The 25,125-nt window shown below is 43.6% G+C and overlaps 1 protein-coding gene across 1 annotated transcript in view; it reads right to left on the reverse strand.

The window, feature by feature from the left end:
* Positions 1–7,727: 7,727 nt before the first annotated feature.
* The window catches only part of SETBP1 (SET binding protein 1), a 370,029-nt gene continuing 352,631 nt past the window's right edge, over positions 7,728–25,125 (reverse strand). The window contains exons 4-5 of the mRNA XM_058171213.1: positions 22,738–22,905; positions 7,728–16,017 (exon numbers count right to left, since the gene is read on the reverse strand). Of these exons, the coding sequence (XP_058027196.1) occupies positions 15,476–16,017; positions 22,738–22,905 (710 nt within the window). The 3' untranslated portion in view covers positions 7,728–15,475. The remainder of the gene's footprint in view (positions 16,018–22,737; positions 22,906–25,125) is intronic.

Consider the following 25,125-nt stretch of genomic DNA (forward strand, 5'->3'; position numbering starts at 1 on the left):
TCATTAAACTAGACCGGGTGTCAGCAACCTGTGGCTCTGGAGCCTCGTGCGGCTCTTTGGGCCCTCTGTTGTGGCTCCCTTTCAGGTGATCCCACCACTGGCTGCCTATGCCCCTAACCCTCCCCTCCCAGTCACTTCTCACCTGGCCTGAGATGGTAAGAACGACAGCGGTGGATGGAGAAGCAGCCGGGGCAGAGACAGAGAGATATAGAGAGAAAGGGGGTGAGAGAGGAAGGGAGGGAGGGAGGGAGAAAGAGATGTCAAAAGGATTTTGTGGTTCCCGGTCCTCTGCCCTAATGACCAGCTGGGTAGGCATGGCTAGATGTATCATGTGACCAGTGGAAGTGAGTGACGTCGAATTGGGGATTCCCACCCAGGTTTTGTGGCTCCCGGTGTTTTCTTTTCTGTGGGAAACGGGTCCAAATGGCTCTTTGAGTGTTTAAGGCTGCAGATCCCTGAACCCAATTCCAGTTTTGAGGGAAACAGGTCTTGGAAAAGGAACAAGCCGACAGATGGCCTTTAGGTTCAGCCGGGGTTGAAGAAGATGGAAGATAAGAAACCCAGAAGATCAAAGATTTGCCTGCCAAAGCACTAAGCAGCCAGGCATCTATCGTCTGCTCAGCATGAGAGCGGATGGCATCATTCCAGTTAATTAAACCAGCTCTTCCCTTAAATCTAGAGCAGTACATAAGCATATTTCTAGGAATTAGAGGGCTGAAGGAGTTCACATCAGTTAGGAATTCACATGTATTGGGTACCCATTATGTTGAAATTTGCTGTCTTTAGAAATGCTTTGGACATAAGGAGGAGAGGGAAGGAATTAAAAGCCCAAAAAGGTGATTTTATTGAGTCTTATCATTTAAGAGGTTGGGAACGTGCAAATATATAGACATTTTGAACCCCTTCCCCCGAAATGTTAAACTTCTCCTATTCTCTGATAAAGTCCAAGTTGCTTACAGGTGGTTCTCCACCTATGACCAGAAATGACCTCAAAATTTCTGTTAAGAAAGTGAGATTGTTGTTAAGAGAGTTTTGGATTTCTAGAACATCAATCTCCCACTTTTTTAATTAAACAACAACAACAAAAGATTGTGTCAAATGTGTTGACTCATTTAAGCTACCAAGTCAAAACTCCCGCTTAGAATAGGAATCCAAATTAAAAGTCAGATTCTTGATGCTCTCTGAGCTTGGTTGTTTTCTTGCAGGTGTTTCATTACCCAATTAGATAACATAATCAGTGCTAGAAGGGAGGAGGAGGAGGAGGAGGAGGAGGAGGAGGAAAGAGGTGGTCTTTGATGAGGTATCATTACCCAATTAGATAATATAATCAGTGCAGAGCGGAAGGGGAGGAGGAGGAGGAGGAGGAGGAGGAGGAAAGAGGTGGTCTTTGATGCTCTCTGAGCTTGGTTGTTTTCTTGGAGACATTTCCTTACCAACTAGATAACATAATCAGTGCTAGAAAGAAGTAGAGTCTGCGGAGAGAAGGAGGAAGAGGAGGAGGAGGTCTTTGATGCTCTCTGAGCTTGGTTGCTTCTTGCAAACCTTTTAGGACCCAACCATGTAACATCATCAGTGTTAGAAGGTAGTGTGGTTTTGTTGTGTCTTGCCCGCCCTCAGAGCAGCCGGGGCCTTCTTACCTGCTCCCCAACACTGAGGAATGTATGCCTTCCGGCCCAAGTCCTGGCTCCATGCCCCCACAAACTGCAGAAGAAGGAGCATCTCCCTGCCCCAGCCCTGACTCCATGCCCAGGCAAACGGAGCAGCTAGACCCCTCCCCCTCCTCCACAGCAGGTGAGCCTGAGGAGGGTTTACTCCCAAGAACAGCTGATTGGAGTGACCTCGCATCAGAAGATTGGAGGCGGAGGCAACAGAGGGAAGGGAGGGGCAGGCCTTAATGAGTGCTGAGTCATGGAGCCACACCCCATGGCCTATATAAAGGAGCTACTTTCTGGCAGTCTCTGAGTCAGGCAAAAGTCAAACTTATCTTGCTGAAGTCACTTACTGGTCTCCTGCCTGCTCTGAGGACTTTGCTAGGACTTTGGGCAGAGCTGCAGAGGCAAGCCTGATTCGGATTTCCCGGACCCAGCCGTCAGCGGAGGAGTGGGACACGACAGGTTTGTGAAGTAGAGGGAGTAGGAGTAGGAGGAGTTGGAGGACTGTAGTAGGGTCCTTGGTGCTCTCTGAGCTTGGTTGTTTTCTTGCAGACGTTTCATGACCCAACTAGGTAACATCATCAGTGCTAGAAGAGGGTAGAGTTTGTGGAGAAGCGGAGGAGGAGGAGGAGGAGAAGGAGGAGGAGGAGGAGGATGGGGCTCTTGGTACTCTCTGAGCTTGGTTCTTTTCTTGCAGGCATTTCATTACCCAACTAGGTAACATCATCAATGCTGCACTGGGTGATGCTACCTAATTTGTTGATCTGTCTGCAAGGAGCTGAAGCTGTGGAAGACAGGTATGTGTGTGTGCTGATGTGCTGTGGTCCATGGGGTTACAAAAAGTCAGACACAATTTAGCGACTGAAGAATAAAACTAAAAAAATCATCCCCTGAACCTCTCGAAGCAACCTTGGCATTGAATGTTGGCTAGAGCTTCACCACGATGACCCATCCTGTTTGAATTCCCTTCTGGTCTCCTCTGCTTGAAAGACAAAAGATTATTCTGCCTCCTCCCAGAGGCATAAGAACAATGGCGATTAACTCCTCCATCTTATGGCTGTGTCGGTGTAATGAGCCTAAATAAAAGGCAAGGCATTCGTGTGGAAAACCAAGTGTTAAAAAAAAAATCACCACAGACTTATTCGCCACCTTTTCCCCTCCTTTTAAAATCCTCTTAGTTGCTGTCATTGTTGTGACCCAGGCCCAAGTAGGTAGTAATAAACTCAGTCCGTGAAAAAGCAAACTTTATTCGAACAGCTGAGAATTACTTCATTCCCAGCGTCGTTCAATTCAAAGTAAAACAAATGCCTCCCAACACAAATTCCTCAGTCTTCTCGCAAACCTTGGTCCAATTGGACAAAGTGCCAAAGGCCCTTCCTGGCAAATGCCCAGAAGCCACAAAAACAAAGATGTAGGCTAAGCAGAAGATGAAGCAGAAGACGAAGCAGAAGACGCAGCTACCAATGTTGTTTTCCAGCAAAGCTCGAACGCCGGTGCTGGTCTGTTTTAAGCCTTATTAAAGCTCTTAGCCCTACTCCTGAGTTGTCCTCTCTGCTTGAGCTGCTCTTGCCTTCTGGCAGCTCTTCTCATGCATGCATTAGGAACAGGTTCCTCCTGTTTCTCCGCCTCACTACTATCAGTCTCTGGAAACTCTGGAGTCTGCACCTCACTTCCCGATGGCTCTGGCCTCACCTCAGCCTCATCGCTGTCTGACTCCATTGCCGGCTCCGTAAACTGCTGATGGACCACAATAGTCATCAATGCTTTCCGTATGTTAGAAAGGATGGTTTAGACCGTAAGGCACATAATGGATGGTGACTGCAGCGTGGAAAAACCTGTGTAATTTACCGTATTTTTCAGACTATAAAATGCTCCGAAGTATAAGACGCACCTAGCTTTTGGGGAGGAAAACATGGGGGAAAAAAATCTGCCTCTGCTTCTGCCTCCCAGCAATTTGCCTCCTTGAAGCAAACAGCATCCCGTTTTCAGCCTCCCATGCGTCCTGTTTTGGGTCTGTTCCAGACCGCCTCTGTCTATCCCCGCCTCCTGGAACGGGCCAAAAGTGGGATGCATGGAGGCCAAAAATGGGGCACAGAGAGGCGGCGATAGGTGACAGCGGCAATGGGTGGCGCCGACGATCCCTGCAGCCTGGACCAGCTGATAGGCAGTATTCCAGGAGGCTGATCCAACCGCCAGTCAGCTGCTTGTGCTAAATCAGGCTGTGCTGAAACTGACCATGCTGTTTGCTGTAAGGAGGTAAATTGCTGGGAGGCAGAGACCAAAGGATAGGGGCTGGCGGGTGGGTGGGGCTTTGGCAACATTTTCTGTACAAGACACACAGACATTTCCACCTGCTTTTTTGGGGAAGGGAAAGTACCATAAATACCAATGTTGGGTTTATTTTCTTCAGAAAAAAAGCTACTGCTGGCCTTTAATAACAATGCAAATGTTACTCTGCAGGGTCGTTTTATTGGGGTGCAAGGAAATTTTCCACACATACGACCGTAGCAGCTTCCCACGGTGACGTTATCGAAATTCAGATACTTGGCAATTGGCTCATACTTATGACGGTTGCTGTGTCCTGGGGTTAGGTGATCATCTTTTGCAACCTTCTGACAAACAGTCAACAGGAAAGCCAGATTCACTTTACAACCATGTTTACTAACTTGACAAAAAAGCCTGATTCACTTAGCAACGTCATAAAATGGGGCAAAACTCACTTAACAACTTTCTTGCTTAGCAACGGAAATTGTGGTCATTAAGCAGAGGACTACCTGGAGCCTTGCCTACTGGCCACACATGGTTTTTCTTAGTGACTCTGAGGTTGTAAGCCTGGTGTGGTCACGTGATTTGTTTAATGACCTGATCACTTAGCGAAAAGAATTGCTGCTCCCAAATTCTACATTTAGGCCAAAAAAACAAAATGCACAGGTACCGAATATGTGGTACCTTGCTCAATAGTAGTACCTGTGAGAGGGATCTTGGAGTCCTAGTGGACAACCATTTAGATAAGAGCCAGCAGTGTGCAGCAGCTGCCAAAAAAGCCAACACAATTCTGGGCTGCATAAACAGAGGGATAGAATCAACATCACGTGAAATGTTAATACCACTTTATAATGCCTTGATAAGTCCACACTTGGAATATTGCATTCAGTTTTGGTCGCCACGGTGTAAAAAGGATGTTGAGACTCTAGAAAGAGTGCAGAGAAGAGCAACGAAGATGATTAGGGGACTGGAGGCTAAAACATATGAAGAACGGTTGCAGGAACTCGGTATGCCTAGTTTAATGAAAAGAAGGACTAGGGGAGACATGATAGCAGTGTTCCAATATCTCAGGGGTTGCCACAAAGAAGAGGGAGTCAAGCTATTCTCCAAAGCACCTGAAGACAGGGCAAGAAGCAATGGGTGGAAACTAATCAAGGAGAGAAACAACCTAGAACTAAGGAGAAATTTCCTGACAGTTAAGAAAAATTAATCACTGGAACAACTTGCCTGCAGAAGTTGTGAATGTTCCAACACTGGAAGTTTTTAAGAAAATGCTGGATAGCCATTTGTCTGAAATGGTGTAGGGTTTCCTGCCTGGGTGGGGGGGTTGGACTAGAAGACCTCCAAGGTCCCTTCCAACTCTGATATTATTATTATTATTAATGTTGTTCATTCACTATTCGTTGGATAGTGTTGTGATCCACCAGCAGCCTGCAGACCTGGCAGCTGAGTCGGACAGTGAAGAGGCTGGGGAGGACAATGAGCCAATCCTGGAGTCGGGAAGGCCCGGACAAGGGCTCTGCATTGGAGGCAGAGATGGGGACAGGGCCATCTGGGAGCAATGCACAGACTCCGGAGCTCGAGGCGGACAGAAGTGAGGCAGAGGAAGAGGAGAAGCCTGTTCCTAGTGCACGCACGAGAAGAGCTGCCAGAAGGCAAGAGCAGCTGAAGCAAAAAGGACGACTCGGGAATAAGGCCAGGAGTTGATTGGCCACTCCCATAAGGCTTAAAAGAGCAGCAACAAGCTGTTGGGTTCTTTGTGGAAAAGCAACGTTGATTCCATTGCTTCTTGTCATGTGGTTTCTTTTGCCAAGAAAAGCCTTTGGCAGGTTGCCAAAGATAACAAAGGTTGGTGATAAGGCCGCAGGGCTGTTTTTGGGGAATTTATTTTGGACTAAGCTGAGAATGGATTAATTCTCAGCTGCTTTAATAAAATAAGCTTGTTCAGGACTGAATTGTGTTTGGTACTCACTACTTGGGCCTCGGTCACAACAGATAGTGCTCCAACAAGAACTATATCTGGTAATAAGAGAGCTTCGCCTGTGATGGTGCAGGGAGAAAATTTGCAATTAAGGGATAAAATCATTGTCTACCTCATGTCCAGGGGATGAATACGCATCAGATTCCTCACTTTTATGACACTCAATTTAGCAACAAATCCTGCTGGATCAGGCTAACTGGGTGTCTTCAGAATCCGTACTTCAAATAATCCTGTCTATCAACCACCTTTTTATTTATTTATTTATTTAGATTTTTATACCGCCCTTCTCCCGAAGGACTCAGGGCGGTGTACAGCCAGATTAAAACAATAATATACAAAATTAAAATAACAATTAAAATACATATTCAAAAGGTGGCCGCGAATTAAAACCGTCAAATTGACCTATACTAAAATACCCCAATTTAAAATTATTAAAAAATCCAAAAATTTGAAAATTTAAAAATCAAGCCAGTCCCGCTTGGATAAACAGATATGTTTTCAATTCACGGCAAAAGGTCCGAAGGTCAGGTAATTGGCGTAAACCGGGGGGGAAGTTCGTTCCAGAGGTGCTCCAACAGAGAAGGCCCTTCCCCTGGGGGCCGCCAGCCGACATTGTTTGGCGGACGGCACCCTGAGAAGACCCTCTCTGTGTGAGCGTACGGGTCGGTGGGAGGCATAAGGTAACAGCAGGTGGTCCCGTAAGTACCCGGGTGCTAAGCCATGGAGCGCTTTAAAGGTGGTAACCAACACCTTGAAGCGCACCCGAAAGGCCACAGGTAGCCAGTGCAGACTGCGCAGGAGCGGTGTTACCCAGGAGCTACGTGTGGCTCCCTCAATCACCCGCGCAGCTGCATTCTGGACTAACTGGAGCCTCCGAGTGCACTTCAGGGGTAGCCCCATGTAGAGAGCATTGCAATAATCTAGACGAGAAGTGACGAGAGCATGAGTGACCGTGCATAAGGCATCCCGGTCAAGAAAGGGGCGCAACTGGCGAACCAGGCGAACCTGGTAAAAGGCTCTCCTGGAGACGGCCGCCAACTGATCTTCAAATGACAGCCGTCCATCCAGGAGAACGCCCAAGTTGCGCACCCTTTCTGTTGGGGCCAATGACTCGCCCCCAACAGTCAGCCGCGGTTGCAGCTGACTGTACCGGGGTGCCGGCATCCACAGCCACTCCGTCTTGGATGGATTGAGTCTGAGTCTGTTTCTCCCCATCCAGACCCGTACGGCTTCCAAACTTTTAAACTACCCGTGTTTGTAATGCGACGTTGCATACGAGCAACTAATGAATATGGGCTCCCCGCAAATTAAACTTCCATCTAGTTTTCAACCAGAACAAATTTCATGACTGCCCATGTTTTCTTCTTCCCTCCTCATCCGGCTTTCTTTTGTGCTGTGCCTCTGAAATTACAAATGTGTGTAACAAATTACAAATTTGTTACCGGTTTTGCAGGAGCTGCTCGGGGGAAGAATGGGAATGCTGTAAAATTTAAAAAAATGAAAACAAAACCAAACCCCCGAACCATTGTGTTTTATTGAGGCTAAAATGATTGGGGAACAGCAGCGAAAGATTCTTTCTGAATTTCGCCACACTTCTCGGGAAAAGAAGCTCATGCTACCATATTCTCTTGCCTGAAGAAACTTTTCGTTGCTTTTTTTTTTTTTTTAAGGGCCCAAAAGGAAAAGAAAAGAACCGAAAACCAGATTTATCCACGACCACAAAAAGAAAAAGAAGACATGGTGCCCATATGCATTTTTACTGTTAGAGCTATTAAAACTGATGTGAACCAGATGGAAAACTAAGACAAAAGAATTCACAACTTAACAGACTGATTTGAATTCCTTTAATTTCACACAATGAATAACATATGAATAGGATTAACTTTTTTTCTCTTTTTTTTCTTTTTTTTTATCTTCCTTTTAATAGTTAAGTGCTCTATACTGGGCTAACCTGATTTGGTAGCGAAGACTGGAGCTCCTTTTTAGAAAAAAATTGTTTAAAAACCAACATCTACAATTATGAAAAAAGCATGACATTTCAGCATGCCAGATGTACCTAACTTTCAAATAACAACAAAGTCCGTATCCGTTTTTTTTTAAATGTACAAAAATGCTTCATGAATAAAAACCGTTACAAAAAGAACATTTCAAACAAATGTACAAGTTTTTTTTTCCGTCTCGCCTCTATATTCAATAAAATACAAATACATTTTTGCTCTAAAATATGTTTACATACAATCAAAGTAGAACATGCAAATTACACGTTAAAAAAGGCTTTTAAAAACCACTTACAAACTAAAAAGTAGCCAGCACGACTTGTATAACAATCTTGTGCCCAGTTCATTTTGTAGGATTTTAAGTTTTTGAAATACAGTATATACATATTTAACACTTCGTGTGCATTTAGTATTATTATTTAAGAAACAGCACTTAAAAAAAATAACCGATCCAGATGATTTTTGAATTAGTTTTTCTCCCCATGTCAACGAATCTCCTTTGTTTAATTGTATATTTTCGGACTTTCTGAAGATTTTCTTTTTTTAGTAATAAATTGGCAGGGTTTTTATGAATCTTTCCAATACGTTTCCTTGGCTGGCTAACAACATGATCCAAAAATTTGCTGTGCTTATGATTAACCCATCTGAACGGAGGAAAAAGTCAATAAAAACAGACATCAACTTTTCAAATATGATTACTACTTAACCCAGGGTGGTGTGTAACCTTGGCAAGTTGCGGACTTCAACTCCCAGAATTCCTCAGCCAGCATGACTGGCTGGTGGGAGGCGGGATTCTGGGAATCGAAGTCCTTTAAGACTTGCGGATTTCAATTCCTAGAACTGAATTCCATAGCTGGTCTGAGGAATTCTGGGCGCTGAAATCCACGAGTCTTAAAACTTGCCAAGGTTGGACACCCCTACTCTTAACATAACATAACATAAGTTAAGTCCTCTGGCATTTTTTTGGGGGTGGGGTGGGGGGGCGGGATGCAACTCAATTAACGTTGCATTTAAATTTTTTGAAAGTTTAGATGGGATACCCCTGAATACTGCAATTCACATATTAGCAAAACCAAATTGCAATAATTTTTGAGTAGAGAAGATTAAACTGAAATATGTGCTTATTCTAATTATATATATATATATTTATATTTAACAAGCGGCAACCAAGCATCACTCCGACAACAAGTTCAAAGGGGAATTGTCATATCCTCAAGACATTTATCCAAAGGGCTGAAAGAATAGCAGGTGCCAAATTGTATATATTCAAGCAGTTTATATACCAAGGTTTGTTCTGCTGGGTTTTAATTTCTTTGCTCCCTTTTTTTTTTGTGGAAGGATGTTGATAAGGGGACTTGAGACTGTAACCCTGAGGGAGTATTTTGCGGATTAATTACCTATTCCCTACAAAAAACACCACTGTCCACTCAGGAGGGAAAGAAATATATACCATAATCCCTTTAATTGTGTCCCTGCAGGAAATTACCTTTATGTTCGGTGAATTTAACTTCAGCTAAATTGCCTAGGTGCTCAATCTCTCATAATAAGTGATTTCCTCCCCCGCTCTCCCTGGTCTCTGTACCTGCATTTTTAAAAAGCTTATTACGGACTCAATGCGCTCAATCCTAAAATTCAGATTACAAAATACAGTTGCTGCATTCTTGTCATCCTCTGTGGGTAAACTATGGCTTTAGTGGGATGGTTTGATACAGGTATCGTGTGGAACGATGGTTTGGCTGGTTTTTCTAAAGTTAATTCTTAATCAGACTTAACGTGTTTGGACGAAGAATTGGTAAGCCCCTACTCCCAAATCAAATCTGTAGCAATCCATATTTAGTGTTTGGTTTTATTGTGGTTGCATCTATGGCTTTGTGTAACAAATCGACTGGTAACTGGACACGAGAGAACACACGTTTATCCTGCCACTTCGCAACTCAAGTTTGCTTTTAGCACAGCGGTGTCCAAACTTTTGGTAACTTTTAAGATCTGTGGACTTCAACTCCCAGAATTCTGGGAGTTGAAGTCCACAAGTCTTAGTTACCAAAATTGAACAACGCTGTCTTATTTAGACAACGTCCATCTCCTAATTTTGCTCTTCTCAAGGCTGATCAACAAACACATCAGTGGTAGGTTGCCCCCAGTTCGCACGAACCGGTAGTAAAACCGGCAGGAGGCTCTCCGCACTCATATGGACGTCATCAGGAAGCTTCTGCGCATGCGCGCGGGGCCCCGTTTGCAAACCGGTAGAAAGGTAAGTAGAACCCACCCCGGAGCACATGTGATCATCTTCACACAAAAAAGTTAAAATAGGACCCACAGCATCGTCACGCAGTACGATATAACTTATTTGGACATCTTTTCAGAAGACAAACACCTTAGAAAACTAACTTCTGGCATTTCTTCTGAGTGACCAAATAAAAGCCAATGGCTTCAAAATGGCTCCGTGATTCCCTCAGGATGTTAAAATGCTTTTTGTTTTTATGGAATCTGAACGGGATATGAAACATTTGAAACGGAGGGATTTTATCCTTCATTCATACCCTTCACCAAGGGCCGTGGTGGCTCAGGCTGTAGAAGCCTGTTATTAAAACACAGCGGTCTGCAATTACTGCAGGTTCAAGCCCCACCAGGCCCAAGGTTGACTCAGCCTTCCATCCTTTATAAGGTAGGTAAAATGAGGACCCAGATTGTTGGGGGGGCAATAAGTTGACTTTGTAAATACACAAATAGAATGAGACTATTGCCTTACACACTGTAAGCCGCCCTGAGTCTTCGGAGAAGAGCAGGATATAAATGTAAATAAAATAAAAAAAAATCTGTCCTGGGTATCTCTAGATTGGAAATGGTTAAAGACGATTCTTGTAATTTTATAAAGATGCCTTGTCAATGAATATTGGTTCAAAAATCAGGATGGCCTTTTGAAATACAATGCTCCTTCCTATTCATTGGGTTTACATCCGGGCGGTAATCTGAAAGTGCAGCTTTATATTTGCATTAGGTGTTCATTCCTACATTTTTGGGCGGATATATTTTTAACTACCGAGTCTCAATGATTTGTAATAATTGTGGCAATTGTTTTTAGATGTTCCCCAGAAATAAAACACAACTTGCCGCTTCTGTTCATCTGGTCCTCAAATATACTTTCTTTCTTTCTTTTTTTTTTTTGAAATTTTGAAGTTGAAAGGGAGGCAGGAATCTTTAACTTTAATGCTCCAATTACAACTACAATGAAGTTGTAAATGCTCCAACACTGGAAATTTTTAAGAAAATGTTGGATAGCCATTTTTCTGAAATGGTGTAAGGTTTCCTGCCTCGTCAGGGGGTTGGACTAGAAGACCTCCAAGGTCCCTTCCAACTCTGTTATTATGTTATGTTATTATGTTATGTTAATGCATCTCTGATAGGACTTGATGAAACGTATTTTACATGTATCAATTATTACGTTTTGAGGGAAGCAAAGCTCTGGTCTTTCCAATGACTGAACAATTCTTGGCCAATATGTAAATCAAGTCACTGAAGGTGTCTTATCATTGTCAGGAGAACAAATTACAAGTGTCCCTATGAGCATGTGAAGTATCAGACACAATTCACCCATTAAATGCCAGTGAAAGAAACAAATTGGCTTGAGAGGCCTTTTCCTGATGATCAAACCCCCAAGAAAACAGTTATCACCTATAACTCAACATCTTAAATTCAAAATCACTCACAGACCCTCATTCTGCTACTGAAGACTTAATCTTTTGGTTGCAATGAAAAGGGGAAAAAAAAAGAAATTAAAACTAAAATTAAATTAAAAGAATTCAAATGAGTTTTAAGAAACCAGTGAGTTCAAAGACGGAGAGAATTTTACATGGAGACTCATCATGGCTATTTTTAGCGGCTCTCCCTCATGTGCGCTACCGTCATTTTCTCCAAAAGGGATTTGATAAACTAAAATGGTAAATTGTTTGAAGGTCTACAATCTGTGGTCTACAATCTATGTTGGCTTGTATCAAGACAGGAACCTCAATGTAGATTTACTTGAATTGCAACTGCTTCAAAGGATTTTGCAGAAGTTGCTCTTCCTGTTCTTGGTCTTCATTACATTGCTTGGGTACCTCATCTACAATTGCTGTGGCATACTATAGGTATTACCTGTCTTTTTGTTTTAATTATCACTGTTGTTTAGTTCACATCAATTTTCTTTGGTGCAGAGGTAGAGAGCAACCCCAATCAATCCATCCATCTCGCTTAAAAAAAAAATGACATTCTTCTGAGACATCTATTTTGGTAGCATCCACATAGGGAAAACTAAGCAATGAAATACTAGTTTGGCTCTGCTTCAAATTTACCGGGATTATGGCAATGTGGGAACGAAAACCCAGATGGTGACATCGCTAGGGCTGATGAAACGTCTCCTTGAAAGACTTATGAGAATTTTTGTCAAATCACAGCATGGAGGGAATAGATACACTAAAGAGGATGTGGAGCATGTGGGCAGTGAAAGATAGGTTGGCCCTGTGGTTTGTAGGACATTTCATCACTTAGAACCACAGAGGTGGGTGGAAGGAAGCTTTTGAGGTTACCCAGTCCAGCTCTGTTTGGCGTTGATGTCTTCCTTGACATTTTAAAAGACTCCACAATGCAAAACCAGGAGCACCTCTCGGCTTTCAAAGGCCTTTTTCAAGAGGCAACTGGACTTCCTTTGTTTTTCCTTGAAGACGTTTCTCTTCTGATCCAAGAAACCTCCACAGATCAGTCAGAGATGCGAAACATCTTCAAGGAAAAACAAAGGAAATCCAGCTGCCTCTTGAAAAAAGCACCTTTGGGACAACCCATGACCTGGATGACGGAGAATCTCCAAAGGCACTCTCTGCTTTCAGTATAACCTCCAAAACTTTTCCAAAAGTTACTTAAAAAAAATAATAAACGTGACCTTAGGCATACAACCATATGGGGAAAATGATTTTAATTGCATTTGTTTAATGGAGACTTGAACAAGACATTTTAATGGAATGAGATCGGTTTTAGTTTTAGATCTGATTCCGTTCCCTTTGGGCTTTGTAGTCTTGAGGAATCCTGTCTGATCAAAAAATAAAAATTAAAATAGGATACTTCTGGTCTAAGGAGGCCTTGCTAATAGTTGCAAAGATAGATTTTTGCTTCAAAAACAGTGAAATAACCTTAGGATCAGGGTAGCTGTTCCAGTTAGAACTGGTTATATAACCGGTTAGAACTGGTTATTCATTTATTTATCAAATTTTAAGAAGGGGAAATTTTTGGTTCTAAATAGTCCGAAGAGGTTATCCCTCATACTGAATCCAAACTCAGCAACTGCTTTGACTTATTTCATTATTATTATTTTGTTTTGCTAAAACATCTTCAGACTCAGCTTATTGCATACATTATGCCCTGCTTGGTTTACCACCTCCCCTCACCCAAATAAGATTATTATAAAATTAATGGGAGAACAGAAAGGAAGTTATCAACAACTGCTTTTATCTTCCTTTGTTTTGCTTTTCTTTTCTTGTCAGGGGAAGGATCATTAACGCCATAAAAGGACAATGTAAAAATATGCTGCTTAATGCAAAACAACACAAACGTACTGAGTTAGCGAATCAAATCTGTCTTCAGAAAGCGAAGCCAACAACGCAATGAAAAAAGGGTGATCTGGTCAATTGGAAATGACAATTTTAAAAAGAAAACAACAACTGGATCACACAAAAGTTGGGTTCCATGCAGATTTGATTTCTCCCTTCGTCTTTATAATTACATTATATACAGGACAGCCCCACCCCAAATATTTTTCAATTTATTAAGGCAACCACTCCTTGGAAGGAGAGACCCGCAGAGTGGCATTAATTCAAACACTATCTTTTGAACATCTAGATTTCTTTAAAACATTATTATTTCTTTTTTTTAAGATAAGAACACTTGGTCATTTTAAAATTTTCGTTGAGAAATTCTGCGTTGAGAAATTTACATGGTTTTTCCTCTGTTAGATTTTTCTGGTTGAATTATTACTTCAAAATGGCTTTTCCTATTTATTTATTTTTTCCACTGTATTGAAAAAACAAAACAAAAACCCAACAGCCCTAGACACATAACGTGCAGAAATGTTTCTCGTAATTAGCACAAATTTGCTATGAGTAATCTCTATTTTTCCATCTTGGATCCTTTTCATTTGCCTTTTGAAAATAGCATCACTGTACATTCCTATTGGTTTTTATTTATTTTGCCGATAGCTTATAAGGGCATTCACGGGTGAATCAAAAGAACCCAGCTGAGGGTCACACCATGGTCATATTTTGTGTACGCACTGATGTGGTGTGCATACACAAAAAGGCATCGCATTGTTGTGACCGCCATCTTGATTTTTTTTCTTTTTGAAGACACCTTGGTGGGTCTCCATTTTTCTGCAAATCTACTAGCCAGCTGAAGCTGCTGGAAAATTCTTGCTTCTATCAGCCAGTCCGACCGTCAGAGCACTTAGTTGGGACAGTAAAAACTGAAGTTTTCAAACAAATCGACAAGCAATGGCGCCCATTTTGAAAATGCACAACCCACTCGGCAGCAATTGTTCAAGGGAGGCGAACACAAGCGCTTCACGTTTAAAAGGACTCCCTTCATCTATCCTACATGGTTCCTTATTTTCTTCCTACATGACTCATTTTGAAAACCAATTTCCTTTTCATCGGGCACTCTAGGAAAGAGAAAAAAATAAACACTTTTCAAAATTAGCGGCAAATATCTCTCCAGATTGGGTTAGAGTTAGACATTTGGTTACCATCAGCCTAGACAAATTTTCTTCTCATGTTCTCTCCAGACCCAATGAAACCTTTTTAGAAAGGAAAAGCACATTTAAAGAATTTGCATTATAATTATTATTTTTTGAAAAAAAAAAAGGGGGGGGCGGGGAATGCGATTTTCAGATGTAACCTAACATCTTGGTTCCTCTGGGCAAGAACTCTTGTGATTTAATAGCTGTGTGGCAGGAAAGACATATTTTCCCTGTTCGTTGTCCCAGTGGTGACCAGAAACGTTGCTGGTGATTTCAATGTTACCTACCAAAAAAAGGGGGCAAGGACCATCATTTGAGAAAAGATATTGACTGTAATGGTAAGGACACCATGTTCTCCTACCCTCTGGGGACTTCTGGGAGACATAAGAACAATGGTGACTTGTCTGAACAACGACAATATAAAAAAAAGCAAAACTCAGTAAAAGTTTGAAGAACGTCTTCCGTACCCTCTCTCCCCTGTTATTAATTGAGGGGTTCCCATCGCGGTTGAGTTCTTATTGTTATGATGATGATGAGGAGGAGGAGGAAGGGGACGATGAGTGGATGAAATTGGCTGCTGTGCTACTGAAATATAGAGCAAATTTGATGCTGTAGAACAGAGGTCTCCAAACTTGGCAACTTTTAAGACATGTGGACTTCGACTCCCAGAATTCTGGGAGAATTCTGGGAGTCGAAGTCCACAAGTCTTAAAGTTGCCAGGTTTGGGGACCCCTGCTGTAGAAGATGTGAACTAGAGTTTTTCCGCTCCAGCCTACTGGCTCAACGTTCCCCCTCTGTCTTTTGTTGACCGTGTCAAATACTAGGGAAGGTGTTCGTTCTCGCTTCCTTTATTCTTCCGATGCCTTTTTCCTTTCACTTCGTCCTCCTCAGCCTCTGGATGTGGTTGCGACTTGCTTTTCCGCTTTCCGGCTCTTGACGTCCGTGACGGTGGGACCGGGAGGTGGGGAGACGGAGTGGTTTCTCGAGCCATGTGGACCACCGCCTCAATGGTGGCGGCCACTGGATCTTGACCGCTGGCCTGTTCCAGTATCACAGAGTTCAGAAGAAGGCGCTGACCTCGTTTGTAAGGCAGGTCCACGCATTTCTCCAGCACAGGCATTTGGTCTCCGGAGTCTTCGTCAAACGAAGGGGGTTGCTTCCGTGGACGGCCTCGCCTCTTCTTGACAAAATTATTCCCCGTTTTCGATTGTCTCTGCAACCGTTTGGCTTTCAGGATTTTGTTGACGTGGTCCAGGTTCTTCTTTGTGGAGAGGATCTTGGTGTAGTTGCACATTTTACGTACCTCACACTGGATTGCTTCGATTTCACAGCGCTTGAACCTCTTCTTGAGGGTTGAGCTGGCTGGAGAAGACAAGAGAAGAGAGAGACGTCAGAGGAGTCAACCAAGATGGGGGAACAATTGGTTACCAACATGGCGTCCTGCAAAAATGCGTGATGGATTATGATTAACGCAGGCCAAAGTAAACCTTTACTGAAGCTGAAGTTCATGAGCAAAAGTTGACAATATGAGAAACGGCACGGAAAAAAGGAAAAAAAAATAGAATTTTGGGATTATTGGGGAAGATACATTTAAAATCATTGTCATTGATGCTTATATATTTGCAATAAATTATATCTTAGGATGCTGAGACCATGAATGAGAATCCTACAGAGAAATTCTGTTTTTATTTTCTAATGTTCTGGAGTTCAAGTTCTTTTGGAGGAATTAGTTTTTGCAATCCAAATGCTTTTTGCTCTTCCTAAGGCTAACTGATTCAGATCATCGGGCCTTAAGACTAATTTATTTATATCAGAGCCCTTTAAATTATTTATAGCCTGCCACAAGATTTCAAGTCAGTGCAGAATCTATTAAACATGCAAAGTCAAAGCGGTAACATCGACCCCACTCTAGCCAGCCAAAAAGAAGAAGAATAATTTAAATGCAGAATAATAAGGGGAGCCAATTTGCTCTAGTGATTAAGGCACCAGAAACTGGAAACTGTGAGTTCTAGTCAGGGGTGAAATGCTACTGGTTCGTACTGGTTTGGGCGAACTGGTAGCGGCAGGTGGTTCAGAGAACCGGTAGTGGTGGCAGCGCTAGGCTCCGCTCACCCACCCGAACGTCATTACTTCCTGGTTTTAACCAGGAAGTAACCTGTTTTTTACCCTCCGCGCATGTGCAGAAGGCTTTCTGCATGCACAGACGGTCCAAAATCACACATGACGCGCAAGCGGTGTGTGCTCCTCTGAATCAGTAGGGAAGGTAAGTAAATTTCACCCCTGGTTCAAGTCCTGTGTTAGCATTGAAAGCTAGCTGGGTGACTTTGGGCCAACCTCCAGGCGATAGTGAGTTCTAGTCCCGCCTTAGGCATGAAAGGCAGCTGGGTAACTTTGGGCCAATCACCAGGAGCGTGAGAGTTCCAGTCCGGCCTTAGCCATGAAAGCTGGGTGACTTTAGGCCAACCTCCAGGCGATGGTGAGTTCTAGTCCCACCTTAGGCATGAAAGGCAGCTGAGTGACTTTGGGCCAACCTCCAGGTGATGGTGAGTTCTAGTCTTGCCTTAGATTTGAAAGGCAGCTGGGTGACTTTGGGCCAATCATCAGGAGTATGAGAGTTCTAGTCCCGCTTTAGCCATGAAAGCCAGCTGAGAGACTTTGGACCAGTCTCTCTTTCTCTTAATCCAACTCACCACAAAGTGTTGTTGTTGTGGATGTGTTGTATGTTTGCTGTCTTGCAAAAATAATAAAGGTGGGATACAAATAAATAAAATAAAAAATAATAATGACATTAACAGAAACCAGTCTGGCCCTAATCTGGCCCTCAGGAGAAGACATTCCAAAATATAAGATACTCAACCCACAGCTCTCTTTCTCATCCATGCGGGGGACGTCCCTCCCTGTAGTAAAACGTGAGGAGGCCCCCTTCTTAATGTGAGTGCAGATAAACACTGGGAGAAGGTCTGTTTGCAATCAATTTCTGAATAAGTTCCAGAAGAACTTCTTATTTTAATTTGCATCAACGGCTCACTGAGTCTTCTTGCTGAAAATAAGGAGTTAGATATGATATCTGGTCTTCATTTCATGTCCTTTCGATATACGGAGGATTAAAAGGTGGAAGGAATATTTTCTAATACAAGTAGGCCTCGACCTGGAGAATGCCCATTGCGGTCACAAGTCATGACGGCCGTTAAATAAGGTGACCATGTTATCGATTCACTTAACAGCTCCATCCCTGCTTTCCCCAACGTGGTCGTTAAGCGGCCCCATGGGTCGTTCAGTGGAGCACAGGGTACCTGAGGGGTGGGGGAAATCTAGCAGTAACAGGTGGTCCTCAACCTACGACCCTAAGGGAGCCTGCCCATTACAGTCGCAAGTCGTGACAGTCATTAAACAAGGTGACCATGTGATTGCCTTACTTAATGACCTCCCCACCCTTCCCAATACGGTCATTAAGTGAACGTGTAGGGTGCCTCATGGATGGGGGAAACCAAGCGTTAACACTTAGTCCTCAACCTATGACCATTATGGAACCTGCAATCACGCAGGTCAACAATGCCTGGTCTCCCAAATGCAGTCTTTAAATGACTGTGCAGGCCATTAAAGGGAACACGAGGTGTCTGATAGGTAGGGGGTGAGGCTCCTGGGAGACCTCCTAGCAGGGGTAAATTCCAGCAGGTTCTGACAGTTTCTGGTAGCGGAAATTTTGAGTAGTTCAGCAAACTGGCAAATACCACCTCTGGCTGGTCCCAGAGTGGGGTGGGAATGGAGATTTTGCAGTACCTTTCCCCTGGAGTGGGGTGGAAATGGAGATTTTGCAGTATCCTTCCCCTGCCATGCCCACCAAGCCACGCCCACCAAGCCACGCCCACAGAACCGGTAGTAAAAAAAATTGAATTTCACCACTGCCTCCTAGCACCATGCGATTGGTAATAAGTCACAGACTATACCCGTGATGGTGAACCTATGGCACGCGTTCCAGAAGTGGCACGCAGAGCCATCTTTCCAAGCACGTAAGCCTTCGCCTATTGCTCCTGGAGCTGATCCAGGGAGGCCGGTGCTTCCGAGGTAAGTCCTGACGGCCCTTCCCCCTCACTGTCCAAGTCACTTTCTGGCAGCAGGCCCGGCTCCAAGGCACTTTCGGCCATGGGGCCAGGTTCGGGGGCGGGAGCCACAACAATGAGTTAATTCTCAGCTGTTCTAATAAAGTCTGTTTGTTTTCGAACTGTTTGCGTCTAATAGTACCTACTTGGGCCTGGGTCACAACAGCGTGCCAGAAACCAGAAGATCATCTTCCCGGCGCACACACGTGTTCCGGTTTCCGGCAAAAGGTTCGCCAACACTGGACTATGCTGTATTTAGGCTAAAAAAGTCAATTATGACTTAATAGAATAGAATAGAATAGAAGAATAGAATTTTTATTGGCCAAGTGTGATTGGACACACAAGGAATTTGTCTTGGTGCATATGCTCTCAGTGTACATAAAAGAAAAGATACCTTCATCAAGAATCATAAGGTACAACACTTAATGATAGCCATAGGGTACAAATAGAATAGAATAGAATAGAATAGAATAGAATTTTTTTTTTATTGGCCAAGTGTGATTGGACACATAAGGAATTTGTCTTGGTGCATATGCTCTCAGTGTACATAAAAGAAAAGATACTTCATCAAGGTACAACATTTACAACACAATTGATGATCAATATATCAATATAAATCATAAGGATTGCCAGCAACAAGTTATAGTCATACAGTCATTAATATAAACACTATAGATAGTCCTCAAGTTACAACAGTTCATTTAGTGACCGTTTGAAGTTACAACTTCACTGGGAAAAAAGCGACCTATGACCGTTATCTCACCCTTACAACTACTGCAGTATCTCCATGGTCACGTGATCAAAATTTGGACGCTTGGTCATGGACTCATATTTATGATGGTCGCAGCATCCCGTGGCGGGTGTGTGTGTGTGTGTGTCACGTGATTCCCCTTTTGTGACCTTCTGACAAGCAAAGTCAATGGGGGAGCCAGATTCACTTAACAACCATGAGACTAACTTAGGCACTGCAAGGATTCCTCTGATAGTCCTCGACTTAAGACCGCAACTGAACCCAACATTTATGTTGCTAAGATAAGGAAGATAGCGAGAATAGAATAGAGCTGGAAGGGACCTTGGAGGTCTTCCAATCCAGCTCCCTGCTGAAGCAGGAGATCCTATACGAGAAGTGTCAATCTCGATTTCATTGAGGGCCGCATCAGGGTTGTGTTTGACCTCAGGGGGCCGGGGTGGGTGTGGCCAGGGTGGGAGTGGCCAGCTCGATGTCACTCGTGTCGGGGTGCCTGTGGTGGCCCAAGTGCTCTGCCAGCGAAAACAGGCTCCCGAGCTGATTTTGGCTACGACGGCCTCCTGCAAGCCTCTGCTTGGGAAAACGGCCTTCCCGAGCTCATTTTTCGCTGGCAGAGGCACTGTTTCCAGGGTGTCCCTGCAGACCAGATCCAAGCACCCCGTGGGCCGGATCCAGCCCCCAGGCCTTGAGTTTGCCATTAAACCATTCCTATACCATTCCAGACAATTGGCTGTCTAGTCTCTTCCTAAAAAGCCTCCAGTGATAGACTAGACTAGACTTCTTTATTGGCCAAGTGTGATTGGACACACAAGGAATTTCTCTTGGTGCCTACGCACTCAGTGTACATAAAAGAAAAGATACCTTCATCAAGAATCATTAGGTACAACACTTAATGATAGTCATAGTGTTGAAGCCCCTACAGCTTCCGGAAGCAAGCTGTTCCACTGGTTAACCGCAGTTAACTGTTAGGAAGTTTCCCCTTAATTCTAGGTTGCTTTTCTCTGTGAGGAAACACCCATTGTTTCTTCTCCTGCCCTCGGGTGCTTAGGAAAATAATTTGATCCCCTCCTCTTTGTGGGACCCCTCAAATACTGCTATCATGTCACCCCTAATTCTTTTCTCTAGACTAGCCAAACCCAAATCCTGCAACCGTTCTTCCTATGTTTTAGTCTCCAGGCCTTTGATCAACTTAGCTGCTCTTCTCTGAACTTTTTCCAAAGTCTCAACATCTTTTTTTGTAATGTGGTGACCAAAACTGGATGCAGTATTCCAGGTGTACCTTTACTAAGGCTTTATAAAGCGGTAGTAATCCTTCACGTGATCTTGATTCTATGCCTCCGTTTATACCACCAAGCATCGTATTAGCTTTTTTTGACGGCTGCTGCACAGTGCTGGCTCATATTCAAGTGATCGTCCACTAGGACTCCAAGGTTCCTCTCAAGGTTACTGTTTTTGAGCCAGGTCAAAATTGGTAGTGCAATTTGCCCGATTTTATGATTTTATGAGTCTGTCATCTGCACCTATATAACTGTCTGGTTTGGTTCTACAACCTAACAAGACAGACACAGACTTCAGAGGATAATTAGAACTGCAGAAAAAAACAATGGCTACCAACCTGCCTTCCATTGAGGACCTGTATACTGCACGAGTCAAAAAGAGGGCTGTGAAAATATTTACAGACCCCTCACATCCTGGACATAAACTGTTTCAACTCCTACCCTCAAAACGACGCTATAGAACAACTAGACACAAGAACAGTTTTTTCCCCAAATGCCATCACTCTGCTAAACAAATATTTCCCTCAACATTGTCAAAACTATTCACTAGGTCTGCACTACTATTAATCGTCTCATAGGTCCCATCACCCATCTCTTTCCACTTATGACTGTATGACTAACTTGTATTGTGTTGTATCCTTACAATTTATATTGATATTGATTGTTTCCTGATTGCTTATTTGTACCCAATGATTATCATTAAGTGTTGTACCTTAGAATTCTTGATGAAGGCATCTTTTCTTTTATGTACACTGAGAGCAGATGCACCGACAAATTCCTTGTGTGTCCAATCACACTTGGCCAAAAAATTCTATTCTATTCTATTCTATTCTATTCTATTCTATTCTATTCTATTCTATTCTATTCTATTCTATTCTATTCACGACTTTTCTTGCCAGAGTTGTTAATCTAGGCCCCAATCTTTAACAACCGTGGCAAGAAAGGACATAAAATGGGGCAAAATTCACTTAACAGCAATCTCACTTAGCAACATAAAATTTTGGGCTGAATTATGGTCATAAGTCCAGTGGAATGACTGGAATTAGAGCCTCTGAAGGAAACGACTCCTACAAAAACAGAAAAGACGCAATAGAAAAAACACTTCCTTAGATTGTGAAGCCGACCAACACCTGCTCAGAAATCGAAGAGAAGAATTAAACCAGATAATGCTCTTGAGAACATCTGGATAAATAAGTGAATGATGGCATTAAGAGCCGTACGGTGTTTGATATCTTCTGAGCACCCAGTCAAAGAAAGGTGGATGAAACCGTTCAGAAATTAACAGCAGATCTTACAACCAGGTAGTTGTGATGGGAGAATTTAATCCTAGCGACGGCATCTGTTCAAACTAATTCTGCAAGACAGGCTGGCTTCTAGAAAAAATATCTTGACACTTTTCTCTCATAAAGCATGGGAGAAAACACCAGGAAATTCTCTTTAATTCCAATAGGGAAGATTCGATAAAATAGTTGGATGGGAAACAGCCACGTTATTTACTCATAAGTCCCTTTTCTTCAGTAGCTTTTAATGGTCACCGAATGAACCGATTGTAAGTTGAGGGCTACCTGTGCTTAATTTTTGCCTTCCGGCAACACTTCTATTTTCTTAAAAGATTATCTTCAAAACGTTCATCATTTGTAAGAATCAGCTTGAAAAGGCGATCAAATGACCCCGGGACACGGCAACCGTCGTAAATATGAGTCAGTCCCCAAGTTGTCGTGAATTTTGATCACGTGACCTGTGGGGGGGCGGGATGCAGCAATTTGTCGTAAGTGTGAAAAATGCTCTCCCCCCCCAGTAACTTTGAATGGTCACTAAATGAATCGGTAAGTCGAGGGCTACTTGTACTTCTGACAACTCTTCTATTTTTTTTTAAAAAAGTGATCATCATTTGTAATTTTTTCCAAGGTGTTTCCGGGAGCAAAGTTGGGAAAAATGATGGGAGAGTAACAGTTACCTGTTTCTGCTGCTGTTGGAGAAGGTAAGAGAGATAAGATTGGGGTCGAAGACGTGGCAATGCCATTGAGAGCTGCGGGTTTCCGACGCGTCGCTGCTGTCGAAGCGGAACATTCATTCTTACTATGGAGCAAAGCCTGGTCTGTTTTTAGGTGAGAACTGGTCATTCCTGCAAAATACAAAAATAAAGATGGTTACTAAGTGGGGGAGTAACTTAGATGCGACCAAATATACACCGCCGCTCTGAAATGGACTTCCAGGATTCTCTGCTCACAAATGTCCTTCAGATTTAACAGATTAACAAGAGTTGGAAGTTCAGATAAACTGGAAGGGTTCAGAGAACATGAAATTAATCTGATCCAACACTGTAAATAAGCCAACGATTTACATGATGGATCCTGGACACAGAGTTGGAAGGGATCTTGTAAGGTCATCTAGACCAACCCCGCCACCCAAGCAGGAGACCCTAGACCAGGGGGTCTGCAAACGTGGCTCTTTTAAGACTTGTGGACTTCAACTCCCAGCCAGCTGGCTGAGGAACTCTGGGAGTTGAAGTCCACAAGTCTTAAAAGAGCCAAGTTTACAGACCCCTTGGTCTAGACCGTTTTTGACAAATGGCAGCCGAGTCTCTTTTTCAAAGCCTCCAGTGATGAAGCTCCCACAACTTCCAAAGGCAACTTCTGTTCCATGGGTTGATGGTTCTCACTGCCTGAAAATTTCTCGCTTATTTCCAGGTTGAATCTCTCCTTGTTTCAGTTTCCATCCATTATTCCTTGTCTGGCCTTCAGGTGCTTTGGAAAATAGCTTGACCCCCCCTTCTTCTGTGTGGCAGCCCCTCAAATATTGACTAGTGCTCTCATGTCTCCCCTGGTCCTTCTCATCACTAGACTAGCCATGCCCAGTGGCTGCAACCATTCATCATATGTTTTTAGCCTCCAGTCCCCTAACCATCTTGATTGCTCTTCTCTGCACTCTTTCTAGAGCAGGGGTGTCAAACTCAAGGCCCGGGGGTCGGATCTGGCCTGTGGGGTGCTTAGCTCTGGACCGCGGGGTTGCCCTAGAAACAGCGAAGGACTGGCCCACGGTGCCTCTGCCAGCAAAAACGGAGCTTCGGGAGGAATGCGAATGACCCTCCCACGCTCCGTTTCCAGCCGGGATGGCTTCCTGCAGCTCTCTGCCAGCAAAAATGAAGTTTGGGGGCCTGCACGTGGTCCCCCCTTGAGCTCCATTTTTGCTGGCGGCATGTTGCAGGCCATCCCGGCAGAACACAGGGCCACGCCCACCCCATCCTGGCCACGCCCCCTAGCCACGCCCCTCCAACACCTCCCCCTCGAGGGCAAACACAACCCTGATGTGGCCCTCCATGAAATTGAGTTTGACATCCCTGTTCTAGACTCTCAACATCTTTTTTTATAGTGTGGTGACCAAAACTGGACATAACATTCTAGGTGTGGTCTTACTAAGGCTTTACAGAGTGGTATTAGTCCCTCCCTTGAGCTTGATTGGATCCCTTTGTCAATGCAATTTAGGATTGCGTTGTCTTTTTTTTGGCAGCTGCCACACACTGCCTCTAATAATGTTGTTTCATGCCAATGAGAGTTAGCATTTTTTTTGTAAAAAAAAAAAAAGAAAAAAGTTAGGTTTCAGTCGATTTGCCTAAGGACGGAACGTAAACATCGATTCCCAGCCAACACACAATTGCCTCACGAGTCTATTTTTAAAAGAAAAGGAGGCAATATTATAATTGCATCGCTGTTTGTTGGTGGTTTTCCATGTAGATTTCTATATCTGGAGAACGAGATATAGTAGACCGCTATACATACCAGGGGTGTCAAACTTGATTTCGTTGTGGGCCGCATCAGGGTTGTGTTTGACCTCGGAGGGCCGAGGTGGGTGTAGCCAGCTCAACGGCATTTGTATCGGGGGGCGCCTGCGGCGGCCGGAACACTCTCCTACCAAAACAGGCTCCTGAGCTCCGTTTTCGGCTGCGATGGCCTCCTGCCACCCTCTGCCAGTGAAAATGGAGCTTAGGTAGGCTGTGGGTGGCCTTTGCGAGTTCAGTTTTCGGCTGCGATGGTCTCCTGAAACCCTCTGCCAGTGAAAACAGAACTCGGGAGGGCCGTGCGCAGGGGGGAAATGTAAAATTTGTTACTAACGGTTCTGTGGGCGTGGCTTGGTGGTGGTGGGAATAATGTGACTGGGTGGGCGTGGCCACCTTTTTTAAAAATAAAACTTTTAAAAGCATTTTTTCTACAACTTCTTCGGCCGAAGAGGTTGTAAAAAAATGCTTTTAAAAGGTTCCTCTGATGATCCCAGTTGAGCCGCGCGATCATCAGAGGCTTTTTTTTTTTACTTTTAAAAGCATTTTTTCGGCCGAAGGAAAAACGCT

The sequence above is a fragment of the Ahaetulla prasina genome, chromosome 2, assembly GCF_028640845.1.
Source record: "Ahaetulla prasina isolate Xishuangbanna chromosome 2, ASM2864084v1, whole genome shotgun sequence".
Lineage (NCBI taxonomy): Eukaryota > Metazoa > Chordata > Lepidosauria > Squamata > Colubridae > Ahaetulla > Ahaetulla prasina.